Here is a 14,866-nt window from a genome sequence, read left to right as displayed (position 1 = left end):
TTCCGGAACATAAAAAGCCAGTGTTAAAGGCGATGGTTCAAGAGGGCTACGCAGCATCGCGGACGGGAGTCCAGATTGCCCTGGACACGACGGCACGTTCAACGGCTACAGTAGTGGTCATGTGTAGAGAATCCTGGCCCCAGACATCGGGTATCTCGAGGGCACTACAGGCGAAGATCATGGACCTTCCCTTTGATACACAAAAGCTGTTTGCGGACTCAACCGACTCAGTCCCTCACCCCACTAAGGACTCGAGAGCTACACTTAGAACCTCGGGCATTTATACTCTCCCATACAGGAGGGAAAACTTTTACCCTCAGCAAAGACGCTACGCTTACAACCACAGCGTGCTCAGTATCAATGGGGCTACGACCAAGGGTGCTATCAATAGCGGCAACAGTACAGAACTCCTAGGCGACGTTCTTAACAAAGCCGTACGCCCTCGGGTCAGGCCTAAAGGCAACAAGTTTGATGGGTAGGTTGGGGGCTGCACTATCAATACCCTCACTCAATGCCACTCTCATTTCATGTTCCATCATCACCTCAGACCGTTCCACTCCCAATGGCAAAAGATCACCACAGACATATGGGTGCTGGAGATCATAGCCATGGGTTACACGATCCCCTCCCAGTCGCTTCCACCGACGAAGCCTCCCACCAGGCCTCATCTCAGGGACGCTGCCACGAGGCGAGGCTCAAGCAGAAGGTGACTCACCTTGGCCGTGTCTACACGTGCCCCAAACTTCGAAATGGCCATGCAAATGGCCATTTCGAAGTTTACTAATGAAGCGCTGAAATGCATATTCAGCGCTTCATCAGCATGCGAGCGGCAGCCGCGCTTCGAAATTGATGCTCCTTGCCGCCACGCAGCGCGTCCAGACGGGGCTCCTTTTTGAAAGGGCGCTGCCTACTTCGAAGTCCCCTTATTCCCATGAGCTCAGGAATGGTAAGGGTGGTGGAAAGAGTGCCAGAATAATTCCAGGGGAAGGTTTTTATTCACACTACTTCCTACCAGAGAACAAAACAGGACACTGGAGGCCATCTTAGATCTTCAGGGCCTCAACAGTTATTTGCATAAGCGACGGTTTTGGATGATCACAGTTGCTTTGATACTCACGGCACTGGACGATGGAGACTGGGTTGCAGCACTCGATTTACGAGATGCTTACTTTCATATAACAATCCACCCGGCACACAGACGCTTCCTCCGCTTCACGGTTGGCCAGGAGCGCTTCCAGCACAGGGTTCTTCCGTTTGGCCTCTCCTCGGCCCCCAGAGTCTTTACCAAAACCCTGGCAGTAGTATCAGCCTACCTGCACAGACAGGGGGTTTTTATTTTTCCCATATCTGGGTGACTGCCTGCTAAAAGGGACCTCGAAGGCAGAGGTCTCATGCATGATACGCGTCACAGCGGACACGTTTCTTTGCTGGGCCTAGTCATCAACCTCGCAAAGTCAAAGTCCGAACCCACACAACATATAGAGTTCATAGGGGCACGCATAAACTCTATCACAGCAAGGGTGTACCTACCCGACGCCCACTTCCACGCAATCAGTTCGCTGGTGCAAGTCATTACATACAGCCCCACTGTGCCGGTCTTAACGTGCCTACAGCTGCTGGGCCATACAGCGGCAGCGATGTTTGTGGTACAGAATGCCAGGTTGCACGTGTCAAGCCTGTAGCATTGGCTGGTGAGCGTTTACAAACCAGCATCCCACACTGTCCACAGAGTGGTTTCGCCCACAACAGAGGTGCGCAGATCCCTGGCGTGGTGCGAAAACCCCGAGAATCTGCTAGTGGGGGTGCCTTTTCACCAACCACAAATTTCTATTTTTTTCTTACTACCGACGCCTCCCACGTAGGATGGGGAGCGCACATTGGCAATGAGGTAACGCAAGGGCTATGGTCCCCTGCAGAACAGACACTGCACGTAACCATGCCGGAGCTCAGAGCAGCGTTCAACGCCTGCAAACATTTTCCAGATTACCTACATGGCAAAGTAGTCGGGATTCAATACCGACAATACCTCCACTATGTTTTCCATCAATCGACAAGGAGGAGCACGATCCCGTGCCCTATGTGTGGAAGCAGTCCAATTGTAGAATTGGTGCATCGCCAACAACATAACGTTGAAAGCCTCGTACTTGCTGGGCGCTCACACTGTGAAAGCAGATCAGCTGAGCAGGCGCTTTGCAATCACGCATGAATGGCAGATCCGCTCCGATCTGCTACGGCGCATTTTTCGTACATGGGGGTTTCCCCAGACCTATCTGTTTGCCACAAGGTCTTGCACAAAGCCAAAAGGGAGAGAGCTCGCATGATACTCATAGTCCCACTTGGGATCGGCAGCAATGGCTTCCCTTGCTTTTGCGCATGTCGGACTGCCCACCGCTCCCTCTACCGGTGGCACCGGACTTACTCATGCAGGCTCAGGGGTCTGCACCTACAAGCATGGCTAATCCATGGCTCAGCTCTTTAAAGAGCACGTGTACGGAGGGAGTACAACAAGTCCTGGAATGTAGCCGAAGGACCTCCACCGGGAGGACTTACAAGCAGAAATGGACTCGATTCACAGCCTGGTGTTCCGCCAAGCAGTTAGCTCCCCTTGACGTTCCTATACCTGTAATACTAGAATACTTATTGGACCTCAAGAGAGGCGGGTTTTCTCATCCTCGCTAAAGGTCCACCTTGCTGCTATATCAGCCTTTGAGCATACAGAGGAAGGGCCCATGGTATTCGCCCATCCTATTGTTACCAGGTTCTAGAAGGGGCTGGTAAACCTGTACCCCCCTCAGAAACCGCTTCCACCTTCGTGGAATTTGGACTTGGTGCTCAGCACGCTATTGGGTCCACCTTTTGAACCATTATCCACAGTTCCCATACGTCTCCTTGGCTACGTCTACACGTGCACCCAACTTCGAAATAGCTTATTTCGATGTTGCGACATCGAAATAGGCTATTTCGATGAATAACGTCTACACGTCCTCCAGGGCTGGCAACGTCGATGTTCAACTTCGACGTTGCTCAGCCCAACATCGAAATAGGCACAGCGAGGGAACGTCTACATGGCAAAGTAGCACACATCGAAATAAGGGAGCCAGGCACAGCTGCAGACAGGGTCACGGGGCGGACTCAACAGCAAGCCGCTCCCTTAAAGGGCCCCTCCCAGACACACTTTCATTAAACAGTGCAAGATACACAGAGCCAACAACTAGTTGCAGACCCTGTATATGCAGCACGGACCCCCAGCTGCAGCAGCAGCAGCCAGAAGCCCTGGGCTAAGGGCTGCTGCCCACGGTGACCACAGAGCCCCGCAAGGGCTGGAGAGAGAGTATCTCTCAACCCCCCAGCTGATGGCCGCCATGGAGGACCCCTCTATTTCGATGTTGCGGGACGCGGATCGTCTACACGTCCCTACTTCGATGTTGAACGTCGAAGTAGGGCGCTATTCCCATCCGCTCATGGGGTTAGCGACTTCGACGTCTCGCCGCCTAACGTCGATTTCAACTTCGAAATAGCGCCCAACACGTGTAGACGTGACGGGCGCTATTTCGAAGTTACTGCCGCTACTTCGAAGTAGCGTGCACGTGTAGACGCAGCCCACATGAAAAAAAAAAAAAAAACAACCTTCCTCCTTGCTACTACGTCAGCCCGCAGGGTGAGTGAGCTCGCCGCAGTGATGGCAATGCCGCACTGCACAGTATTCTTGAAGGAGGCGGTAACCTTAAGGCTGCACCCAGCCTTTGTTCCAAAAGTCTCTTCGGAGTCCAATCTTAACGAGCCAATAGTTTTACCCGAAGCCTCACAGCTCCGGCACGGAGGCACGCCTGCATCTCCTGGATGTGAGGAGGGCGTTGGCCTTCTACATAGACAGAACTAAGTCCTTCCGGAAAACAGACAGGCTCCTAGTCTCTCTCTCTCCCAGGTCAAAAGGAGAAGGTCTCTCTTCACACAGAATCTCTAGCACATTGTGGTACGAGCTTCAAACTGCTCCTTTGCTGGCCCCGCCCAGGGCTCACTCCACCAGGGCGGTGGCGGCGTCAACAGCCTTCTTCAAGGGCATCGCATTAAAAGACATCTGTAGAGTGGTGACCTGGTCTTCCTACGACACCTTCGCCGAGCATTATGCCCTGCCTCGGGTATTCGAAGAGGATACCCGTCTGTCGACAGCAGTCCTCTTGGGGGCAAGCTGCACATCAACCGATTACCCACCTCCTTACTTGGGTTACTGCTGGGTAGTCACCTATTGTGGAGCACCCACGGGGACCACTCGAAGAAGAAAGAGAAGTTACTCACCTGTAGTAACGATGGTTCTTCGAGATGTGTCCCCGTGGGTGCTCCACCACCCGCCCATCCTCCCCGCTTCGGATCTTTGTCTAGTGTTTTTCAGGAGCATCCGAGGCGGTTGGTCAAGGAACTGGTGGGGACCGGATCGTGCACACGGCCGGGGGCGCGCAGGGGGGGTGGCGCGCGCTGGCGCATGCGCGATCCAGGAGAAACTGCTGGAAGATTTCCGATCTGCGGTGCCGGGCGAGCCCGACACCTATTGTGGAGCACCCACGGGGACACATCTCGAAGAACCATCGTTACTACAGGTGAGTAACTTCTCTTTTTTTGTTGTACTTTTATCCATCCACATGTAACAGTTTAATTTAATCAGAGACCATTGACACTAAAATCTGACCAATAATCATATACTTGTTGAGCAAATGCTACCTTATTTCTTAGATAATCACAGAAAGCCATAACTCATAAATTCCTAATCAAATAAACTGCTACCAAAGCTCTGCATTTACAGTCTTTGATAGTATACTCTTCCTCCTCAACACTTCATATTTCTCTCTTTTGAAGGTATAAGCACTTCATATCAGGGCACCTAACATAGGGAGACTGCACTGATTCTTGGGGCCATGGGTGTTGTTATTGTTATTACTGTGCAATACCTTTATTATATTTTTTCTTCCGGTGTCTTGATAAAAAGACAATCATCCTGCTTAGAAAAAAGAATAAAATTCAGCAGATGTTATAGTTGTTCCTCTGATATCTTCTGCTTTTCATTCTTATGCAGGATTCTGAGTAACAATAAAATATTGGAGTTGAAGAATGGTTCCTTTTCTGGATTAAGTCTTCTTGAAAGATTGTAAGTACTTATTTTAAAGCAATTAATTTACCATTACGTTTTTGTGTGCATATTTTAAGTATTACGTACCTTGTTTTGTACATTTTATCTTTAAATAGGATCTTTAGTAGTAGGAATTATGCAGCCATATCTGCTTCAGCGAAAGAATTATTTCATAACTGAGCGATCAACATAATTTATAGTCTTTCTCTGTGAAGGTTAAACAACAGTGTCAGTTACTACAGAGGGAGTTTTGCGAAAGTCATTTTATGAGACTTAGCTGGAGAAGGGGGAATAATAAGAGCACAAAACTGATTTCTATAACAATACCATAGACATGCATGGCACTTGATAGAAAATGACTACATAGCTATAATTTCATTCTGTAGCAGTGCTGGGGAAAACTCTTTGGGAAGTTTAGATTACAATGATGTGAAATTGAAATTTCTTTACCATTCCTCTTACTGCAGTCCTAATCTGAGAAAGTTTTTAAAAAAGGTGGCTAAGGACAAGCTAAGAATAATTGTGTGTGTGTGTGTGTGCGCGTGCGTGTGCAGGCACACACTTATTAGGGTACCAGTGTGCAGTTATTTTTACCTTCTCTTTGGAGACAGGTCTGGATGGGAGTGTACACTTTTCTGCAGCCTGGAATTCCCCTCCCCCTCCCAGTTTTAGCTGCAATATGTTATGCAGGGTTCATTGACCTATAAACTGCATATGTTAATTTCTTGGGGGGGAAAAAATTGCCCAAAGTGATGGGGCCTCCTCTTCCTCCTCCTACCCTCTTTTGGATCCCCTTTCTCTGATTCCCATTTCTTCTCTCTTGTATGTTACTATGTCACTGATGCGGTGAAGAGGAAGCACTTCATCTCCTGTTTAAATGCAGTATTTTCTTTTTCTTCTCTGGAGGAGGCTGATGTTGATGATTTCAAGACAAGAAGAGTAGCTGGTGGATGTTCAGGGCTGGCAAAATATTTTTTTATAAGAAGCAGGGGAAGAAATTTTGAAGAGTATGGCTCTTTAATCTTTGCAGACTATTTAGGAAAGTAGCCAGTCACATCATCTCATACTGACATCAAATATCTGTCCATTTCAGGTAAACTTAAAAATGCTTAATTCATCCCCACAAACCTTAAACATACAGATGATGAAACTATTGGTGAGTGAACAGATAGAAGATTGAATTTAATATTGCTCACAACAGGCACTAGATTTCTCCCTGAAAGGGAGCAGGGATGAAAGAGGGTAGAATAAGTTTGTGGGAAGCTGCACCTTAACTCTGAATTTCTTTTTTTGAGAGATTTGAGTCCATTCCATAATATGGAAGGTATGTAACACATTCCTATGCAACCTTACTTCTGCAGTAACAAAAGTTGTTTGTTTTAGTCAGGAAAATATTTTTGTGAAACAGAATATTTCCATTTCTGTGCAACATTTTAGTTTTGACCATACATCATTCTGTGTACAATTTGTATTGTTCCACTATTAAAGTTTAGAATCAGTGAATGCTTGGACTGGAAGGGACCTTGAGAGGTCATTGAGTCCAGCCCCCTGCCCTCATGGCAGGATCAAGTACTGTCTAGACCATCCCTGATAGATATTTATATAACCTCTTCTTAAATATCTCCAGAGATGGAGATTCCACAGCCTCCCTAGACAAATTATTCCAGTGTTTGACCACCCTGACAGGAACATTGTCCTAATGTCCAAACTAAACCTGTCTTGCTGCAGTTTAAGCCCATTGCTTTATTCTATCCTCAGAAGTCAAGAAGAACAAGTTTTCTCTCCCTCCTCCTTATGTCACCCTTTTACATACCTGAAAACCACTATCATGTTCCCCCTCAATCTTCTTTTTTCCAAACTAAGCAAGCCCAATTCATTCAGCCTTTCTTCATAGGTCTTCTCTAGTCCTTTGATCATTCTTGTTCTCTTTTCTAGACCCTTTCCAATTTCTCCCCATCTTTCTTGAAATGCGGTGCCCAGAACTGGACACAATACTCTGAGGCCTAACCAGCACAGAGTAGAGCTAAAGAATGACTTCTCATGCCTTGCTCACAACATACCTGTTAATGAATCCCAGAATCATGTTTGCTTTTTTTTTTCAACAGCATCACGCTGTTGACTCTTATTTAGCTTGTGGTCCACTGTAACCACTAGATCCCTTTCTGCCATAGTCCTTCCTAGGCAGTCACTTCCCATTCTGTATGCGTGAAACTGATTTTTCCTTCCGAAGTGGGGCACTTTTTATTTGTCTTCATTAAACTTCATCCTGTATGCCTCAGACCATTTCTCCAATTTGTCCAGATCATTTTGAATTTTGACCCTATCCTCCAAAGCCCATTGCAACCCCTCCCAGCTTGGTATCATCTGCAAACTTAATAAGCATACGTTCTATGCCAATAGCTAAATCATTGATGAAGATATTGAAGAGAACCGATCCCAAAACAGACCCCTGCGGAACCCCACTTGTTATACCTTTCCAGCAGAATTGAGAACCATTAATAACTACTCTCTGAGTAGTTATCCAGCCAATTTTGCACCCACTGTATAGTAGTCCCATCTAAGTTGTATTTGCCTAGTTTGTTGATAAGAATATCATGCAAGACCATATCAAATGCCTTACTAAAATCTAGGTAAACCACATCCACCACTTCTCCCTTATCCACAAGGCTTGTTATCCTATCAAAGAAAGCTATCAGATTGGTTTGACATGCATTGTTCTTTACAAATCCATGCTGGCTCTTCCCTATCACCTTACCACCTTCCAAGTCAAAACAAAAAGCAGTCAAGTAGCACTTTAAAGACTAGCAAAATAGTTTATTAGGTGAGCTTTCGTGGGACAGACCCACTTCTTTAGACCATAGCCAGACCTGAAGAAGTGGGTCTGTCCCACTAAAGCTCACCTAATAAACTATTTTGCTAGTCTTTAAAGTGCTACTTGACTGCTTTTTGTTTTGAGAGTGTATAGACTAGCACGGCTTACTCTCTGTTACTATTCACCTTCCAAGTGTTCGCAGATGATTTCTTTCATTACTTTTTCTGTTATCTTTCCTGGCACCGAAGTTAAACTGACTGGTCTCTAGTTTCCTGCATTGTTTTTATTCCCCTTTTTATAGATGGGCGTTATATATGCCTTTTTCCAGTCTTATGGAATCTCTCCTGTCTCCCATGATATCCCAAAGATAATAGCTAAAGGCTCAGATACCTCCTCTATCAGCTCCTTGAATATTCTAGGGTGCATTTCATCAGGCCCTGGTGACTTGCAGACATCTAACTTTCCTAAGTGATTTTTAACTTTTTTTTTTATTATTATTTTATTTTATCGTCTAAACCTACCACTTTTTCACTAGCATTCACTGTTAGGCACTCCTTCAGACTTCTCGGTGAAAACAGAAACAAAGAAGTCATTAAATATCTCTGCCATTTCCAAGTTTCCCATTACTGTTTCTTCCTCCTCGCTGAGCAGTGGGCCTACCCTGTCCTTGGTCTTTCTCTTGCTTCTAACGTATTTATAAAAAGCCTTCTTGTTTCTCTTTATGCCTATAGCTAGTTTGAGCTCATTTTGTGCCTTTGCCTTTCTAATCTTGCCCCTGCATTCCTATGTTGTTTGCCTATATTCATCCTCTGTAATTTGTCCTAGTTTCCATTTTTTGTATGATTCCTTTTTTATTTTGAGATCGTGCAAAATCTCCTGGTTAAGCCAAGGTGGTCTTCTGACATATTGTCCAGGTTAAGGCAATTTATGTGGCTCATATTCAGATACTGTACACCATTCTGTGTTCATACATGCCTATAGCAGCAACGTGCGTGAGGCCGTTCGGTTATCTACATGTTCATTCTGCAGAATAAAAGAAATACTGACGTAAAATAATTGGATCAATTTATAAAGTATTTTCATGATTTGATCTTCAGTTTGCTTGTGAATTTTTGTCTAGATTTTGGATTAGAGACCCTTGTCCTCCTTTAGCCACAGATCTGGAAAACTGTAATGGTAGCATTTCACCGTAACCTTTAATTTGGCTCCTTATCATGAAGCTTTTAAAACATTAGCACCTTTTCACCTTCTGGATCAAGAAAGGGTATGTGCTATTCTGATATTTTGCTCTGCTTGCTGGTACCATGATAGTAAAGATGATTCAGTAATTCTTCTATAAACTGCACAAACTGTATAACTGAGACTTGTAACTTGGCTGTCATAATTTTATCTTGGATGAAACATGGTATGCAGGTTTCCACTTTGGGGGTGAATTACTCCCACATAACTTGTGTGGAAATCATCCAAGTTCTAGGATATTTTTTATGTTAATTTATCTATTATTTATTCTAGAATCCTGTTGTTGCCTCAGCCTGCAATGATGCCTCATTTTTTTTTTATAAAAAAGTAGATTTGATTCATTATTTGCAAATTCAAACACTACAGTGAGACACATGTTATAACATGCTTCAGATAGATCTATCAGTTCTTTGTTAATAGCTGTGTGTTTGCAAGTAAATTGCTAAGAGACTTTAGTAGTATAAAAAATGATGTGTGTGTGTGTGTGTGTGTGTATATATATATATATATATAATCTATTACTTCAGAAACAAATGGTAGTAATTTTTGCCAAAAATAAAGAACTTTGTTATATTTGAATGAAAAGTTAGGTCTAGTGCAGTATGTGCTTCTTTCATGACAGCAGTGTGATATCCTACAAGATTCGACGTAAACCATTCTTGAATATGAGAGCTATTTTTAAGATACCTCTGCTACTGAAAATAGTAATTGTAAGCCTTACACGTGCATATTTAAAAATACAGTTATATTGATCCAATGAACAAGACAGATCTATTTATGCACCGAATTTTCTATGATTTTTAGTGACTAAAATAGGGAATCCTATGTTGCTAAAAATTGGAAAAGTATGATATGTATGTGATTGCTGAAGTTTTCGCTATAGACGGATTAAAATGTGTATGTTACGAGTGGGAGCAATGGGTTCTCTCTTAAAATCTGGTTAAGAAAATAGGTAAAAGTCCTCTATGTCCAGCAGCGACCCAGCTTCACCTCTGTCCATAACTGTAGCTAGGGCCCTGTGTAGATAGAAATGTTTACCTGTCGATGCGGATAGCCGTGGATGTGGATATCCATGAATGCATATTGTGATCCCCAGCTCCCCAGGGCTCTACTCCCAAGAGCCAGCAGAGAGGATTTTGGTCCCGTCATGCCTGGGAGCCATTGCCCCACACTGCCAGTTCCTCCTGGCAGCGCAGCTGCACTGCCCCTAGCCATGGTATCTCGTCATTTGTATAGCCCCACTGGCAGCAGGCCTGGGATCAGTGCAGCTGTGCTGCCAGAAGGAGCTGCCTGGGTGCAACAGGACCATGCTTCTTTCCATTCATTTCAGTGGCTCTTGGGAGTAGAGCCCAGGGGATCTGCGGATCCTGATGTCTACCTGAAGATAGACATTTATATCCACATTAAGACCCTACCTATAGCCCATGGAGCTTAAACGCTCTCATCCGTCTCTCCATTCAACGATAAATGACGGCTACTGTTTCTGATATTGAGAATGAAGGAGATAGCTTATTTTTATGTATGGATAAGTGTGGAGTTCAGTGAATATATTAAATAGCAAGAGAAAGTGGAACTGTGTTAATGGTTGCAGTGTTCATATTCATTTTGAAAAGGAAAAATTGGGCTTGTGGAGTGTGAATGGACAGTTATTTGTGAGAATTCTTTTGCCCAGTCTTTTTGCATAGGCATTAACTTACTCGTCTTCGGGGTGAATGTTGCTTTAATGTTTTAGTTCCTCTTTCTGGAGAACACTAGGAGGAAGACTAATTGTGAATGTATTAATTGGGACATGACAGGAATGATGGGGATTGAGTTTATTGGGTTCATTGTTAGACAACCAGTTGCAGAAGCTTTACTCCTTGTAGCCAATTTTCAAGGTTTTATAGTCATTTTGTTCTAAGGGTGTGTCTGTGCTCCTAGTGGTGGTATGTAGAATAGGTGTAGCTTTACAACATGGGGAAAAACATGGCCACACCCACACTGGTGTGTACTAGACAGGGCAGAGAGAGACTCTAGTAGCATGAAGCTGCTGGACACTTTCCCTTTTGCTTCTATGATGACAAATTGTTTCCCTGCTGTGTAGACAGGAGCAAGCCTGTCAGCAGCAATTCCAGGCCCCTGGCTAGAACAGTCAGTGAGCACCCGCACCTACAATGTCCTGTGGATATTTGGGCAGTGCTGCACCTGTGCAGGCTGGTGCCCAGTGAGCTGCTGACTGCATTGGTCATGCTGTCCAGCTAATGTGAGCTGGGAATACGTTGTTTGAGGCACAGGCACTCCATGGAAGACCCCTCCTGTCCATCAGCACAGATATGGTGCTAGCTACTTTTGAGAACAGCATAGCATGGAGAAGGGCAGAAAGCCTGTCTGAGCCCCATTGCATAGCAGCCGGGAGCCCTATACCCTTTTAAATCACGCAAGCCAGTAGGCAATCCTCCACCCCTACCCTCCTGTGGACAGGCACAATACTGCTTAGACTTGTGGAGAGCTGTGTAATGTATCTATTCTAGGGCTTCAGGCACATTTTTACTCTTGTCACCTAACCTGTCCCACACTGTATGTGTACCCTTGCTGAAGGCATATACCGTGTAGCATTCACGATTCTGTAAGGAATGTGCAGTGTAGACATACCTTCAGATTATTTGGTTCTGGAGTTTGACTTTTTTCAAGGAGAATGAGGTAAATTTGGTAGAGTACTTCATCAGTGGGTTTAATAGGATATTATACTACAACAGAACCCTGTTTATATGATCTAATTGGGACTGGGCCAGATCAGATAATCAAAAATCCGGGTAACTGGAGCATAGGAAAATACAATACTGCAGCACCATCTAGTGTTCTCCAGAAAATTTTCACACTTCTAGATCTGTGTCTGTTTGGTTATGTTGGGTTTCTGTGCTAATAGAGGATCAAGTGAACAAGAGTTCTTCTATATTTGTCTGTTGATTCAGTGACTCCTAAATAATGTCTGTTTCCACTATACCTATTAGTCACTTTAATCTGCAGATTGCCTGATGAACCCTAAATGGAGATTAGCCTGAAGTGTGCTGGTTGACAACATGCTCTGAACTTGAATAGTTTTGACCATAATAACTTCTTGAAATCATATGCTGTGACTGAAATGAGCAAAGCGGTTTTGTTCTTTTACCATGGTTTCTCTGAAGTGTATATCCATGGAAGTGTTTTATGTGATCTGCATCTGGATTACCTACTTTAAAATATTCTTGATATTTTTTGGATTAGCTATTTCAAGGTACTTTGATTGCAATATTATCCATGCAATAACTTGGTTCAGTAATGAACTTTGGCCCTGAGTTCAGGGGTACGAGGTAGGAGACTGGAAAATAAGTGATTTGAATCACACTTTATTGCTTCAACCACAAGTTCAATAAAGCCTTTACAGTAGCATTGTGATAGACCAGTAGACCCATTCTGACTATGGCACTTGCTAAATTTTTGTCTGCAAATCTTTCTGCAGTTGCAAGTTGACTAATCATACCTAGCTGTTTGCACAGATGCTGTCTACTGCAAAGAGTCCTTCTGTTCTGCTGACAAGATCACTAATCAGGGATAGCTTCAGTCATTGTTTTTAAACAGATAAATGTTTGCAAAATTCTAGATTTTCAGTCAATTTAATTTGGTTATACTGTAGATACTGAGGTTAGTTACTGTACATATCTCTTAGGGAAAACTGAAGACTGACCACAGTAAAGTCATTGTTTTATTTGACCCCACCTTTAGTATCTCATGAGACAACCTTTGTATTTCTTTGAATAATTCAGTAGTCTGTGGTCAAGGCACTTTTGTTAGATTCTGGCAATTATGCTAAGTACTGTCTTACCCTCAGTTTCCCATTCCTAGACAAAGTTTCTTTGGCCATATCTACACTACCACTCACGTCAGCAAAACTTAAGTTGCTCAGGAGAGTGAAAAAACCAAATCCTTGAACAGCATAGGGTTTGCCAGAATAACTGGCAGTGTGCACTGTACCACATCAGCAGGAGAGCTCTCTCTCTCCCATTGGCATGAAAAGTCTCACAGCGGTGCGGCTGCATTGGTATAGCTCTCTAATGTATTTGTAGCATTAAGGTGGTGGTGGACAAACTTTTTTCAGCACTTCATCTCCACCAGTTTCCCTGACTAATACCAGCACTTTGTACCACTGTATGATTCAGGAACTGCTGATCACACTAGAAACTACTCCAAGGCTATTAGCAACAGACAGACATCCACTGGAATTCTAGCAGTTCTTTGGGGTCACATTTAAAATGCTTTTTCCTTGATAACATCGTTCTTCCAGCGTCCACATCCCTTTGCTGCTGATAAGAAATTTGGTAGCAGTGTGTCCCACGTGTGCTGCTCTTCCCGTGGCAGTTAAAGACTGAGCTAAAGATGTCGGTTCACAGATCATTAATTCCCTTTAGATTTTCTAATCTTAGCTTCCGTGGAAGCCCTTTTTTTAATCTTATTTACATGTGTTTGGTAATGCCTCAAAAAAGAAGGGTTTTTCTCCTGCCTGCCTTGGCCAGAGGAAACACTTGTGGACAATGGGATGCCCAGATTCCTGATATTGAAAAACTTCCTCAGTTGCAAGGAATCTAACCCAATAATTGATGGACACTTGCAGTGCGTTCATTGATGGAAGGGGAGGAGTACGTTCCACAGAAGTGTGGCTTATGCTAATAACTGAAGCCCAGGTCTGGGAGTGGCCGAGTTAAGGTGCAGACTCCTGCTCATAGTCAGCCCTTCAACACCCAAAATTCTGTTGGATACTCTCACTGCAGCCTTCTGTGTTTAAGGGAGATAAGCCAAGAAATATGAGCCACTTACACAAGAGCAGCTTAGTTAGCCGAAAACAATTCCCCTCTTGCAACAGAGAAAGCAGACAAATTGATGAACCAAAGCTGAGGTTTGGCAACATGGTATTGTCAGAGAGATGGAGAATCTGTGGCCCAGAGGTTGGATCTCGCCCTCAGCTGACTTGGATTCAGCCCACGGTGAAACTTGGAGCTTCCCCCTAGAGTGGAGCAAGCCAGCAAGTACACTTCAGCCCCACAGCAAGTCTCTGAGCCCTGCTCCTCCGTCTACCCACACTGGTACAGTGCAAACTTGTTGGAAGCCAGGTCAGTGATTTTTTGGTTTGGTTTGATTTTTTGCTTATTGGAAGCCTAGTCAGTGAGATGGTTTTTGTTTTGTTTTGCTTCTTAAAAACCAATGAATTATGGTTTTGGTTTAGTTTGGTTTTTGCTTTTCACTTGTGTGTGGGCCCCTGGCTGATTTTTCTGTGTGTCACTGAGCTCCAACCAAGAAAAAGATTATACAGGCTGAATCTCTCTAATCCAGAACTTTCTCATCTGGCAACCTCCATAATCCAGTATGATTTTAGTTAACCAGACAACTGGTTATCATGGTTGTAGCCAAATTTCTCATGGTCCCTTAAGGTTTGTTTACTGCCACCAGTCCTGGTTCTCAGTGCTCTGTGCTGTTATTTAGCTGCAATTTATCCCTGAATGTCTTCTAAGAGCCCAGTAAACAATGGGAAGTTTTGGTAATGTGCTAGGCAATAATGACCTTCTGTCATCCAGCGCTGGTTAGGTCCCAAGGGTGCTGCACGAGAGAGGTTCAAGCTGTAGAATGGAATCACAGAAGTGTTAGGGAACCACTTCCTTCTTTATCATATCAACTGTTGTTTG

General features: G+C 44.2%; 1 protein-coding gene across 2 annotated transcripts in view; it reads left to right on the top strand.

Moving 5' to 3' along the window:
- Nucleotides 1–14,866, top strand: part of ADGRA3 (adhesion G protein-coupled receptor A3) — a 110,169-nt gene that overhangs the window by 18,418 nt on the left and 76,885 nt on the right. For both annotated transcript variants that reach the window (XM_074992552.1, XM_074992553.1), the window contains exon 2: nt 5,069–5,140. In XM_074992552.1, coding sequence (XP_074848653.1) covers nt 5,069–5,140 — 72 coding nt within the window. The remainder of the gene's footprint in view (nt 1–5,068; nt 5,141–14,866) is intronic.

This window comes from Carettochelys insculpta, chromosome 4, assembly GCF_033958435.1.
Source record: "Carettochelys insculpta isolate YL-2023 chromosome 4, ASM3395843v1, whole genome shotgun sequence".
Taxonomy (NCBI): Eukaryota; Metazoa; Chordata; order Testudines; family Carettochelyidae; genus Carettochelys; species Carettochelys insculpta.
The sequence above is the reverse complement of the archived record's forward strand: the minus strand, read 5'-3'. Positions and strand labels throughout refer to the sequence as shown.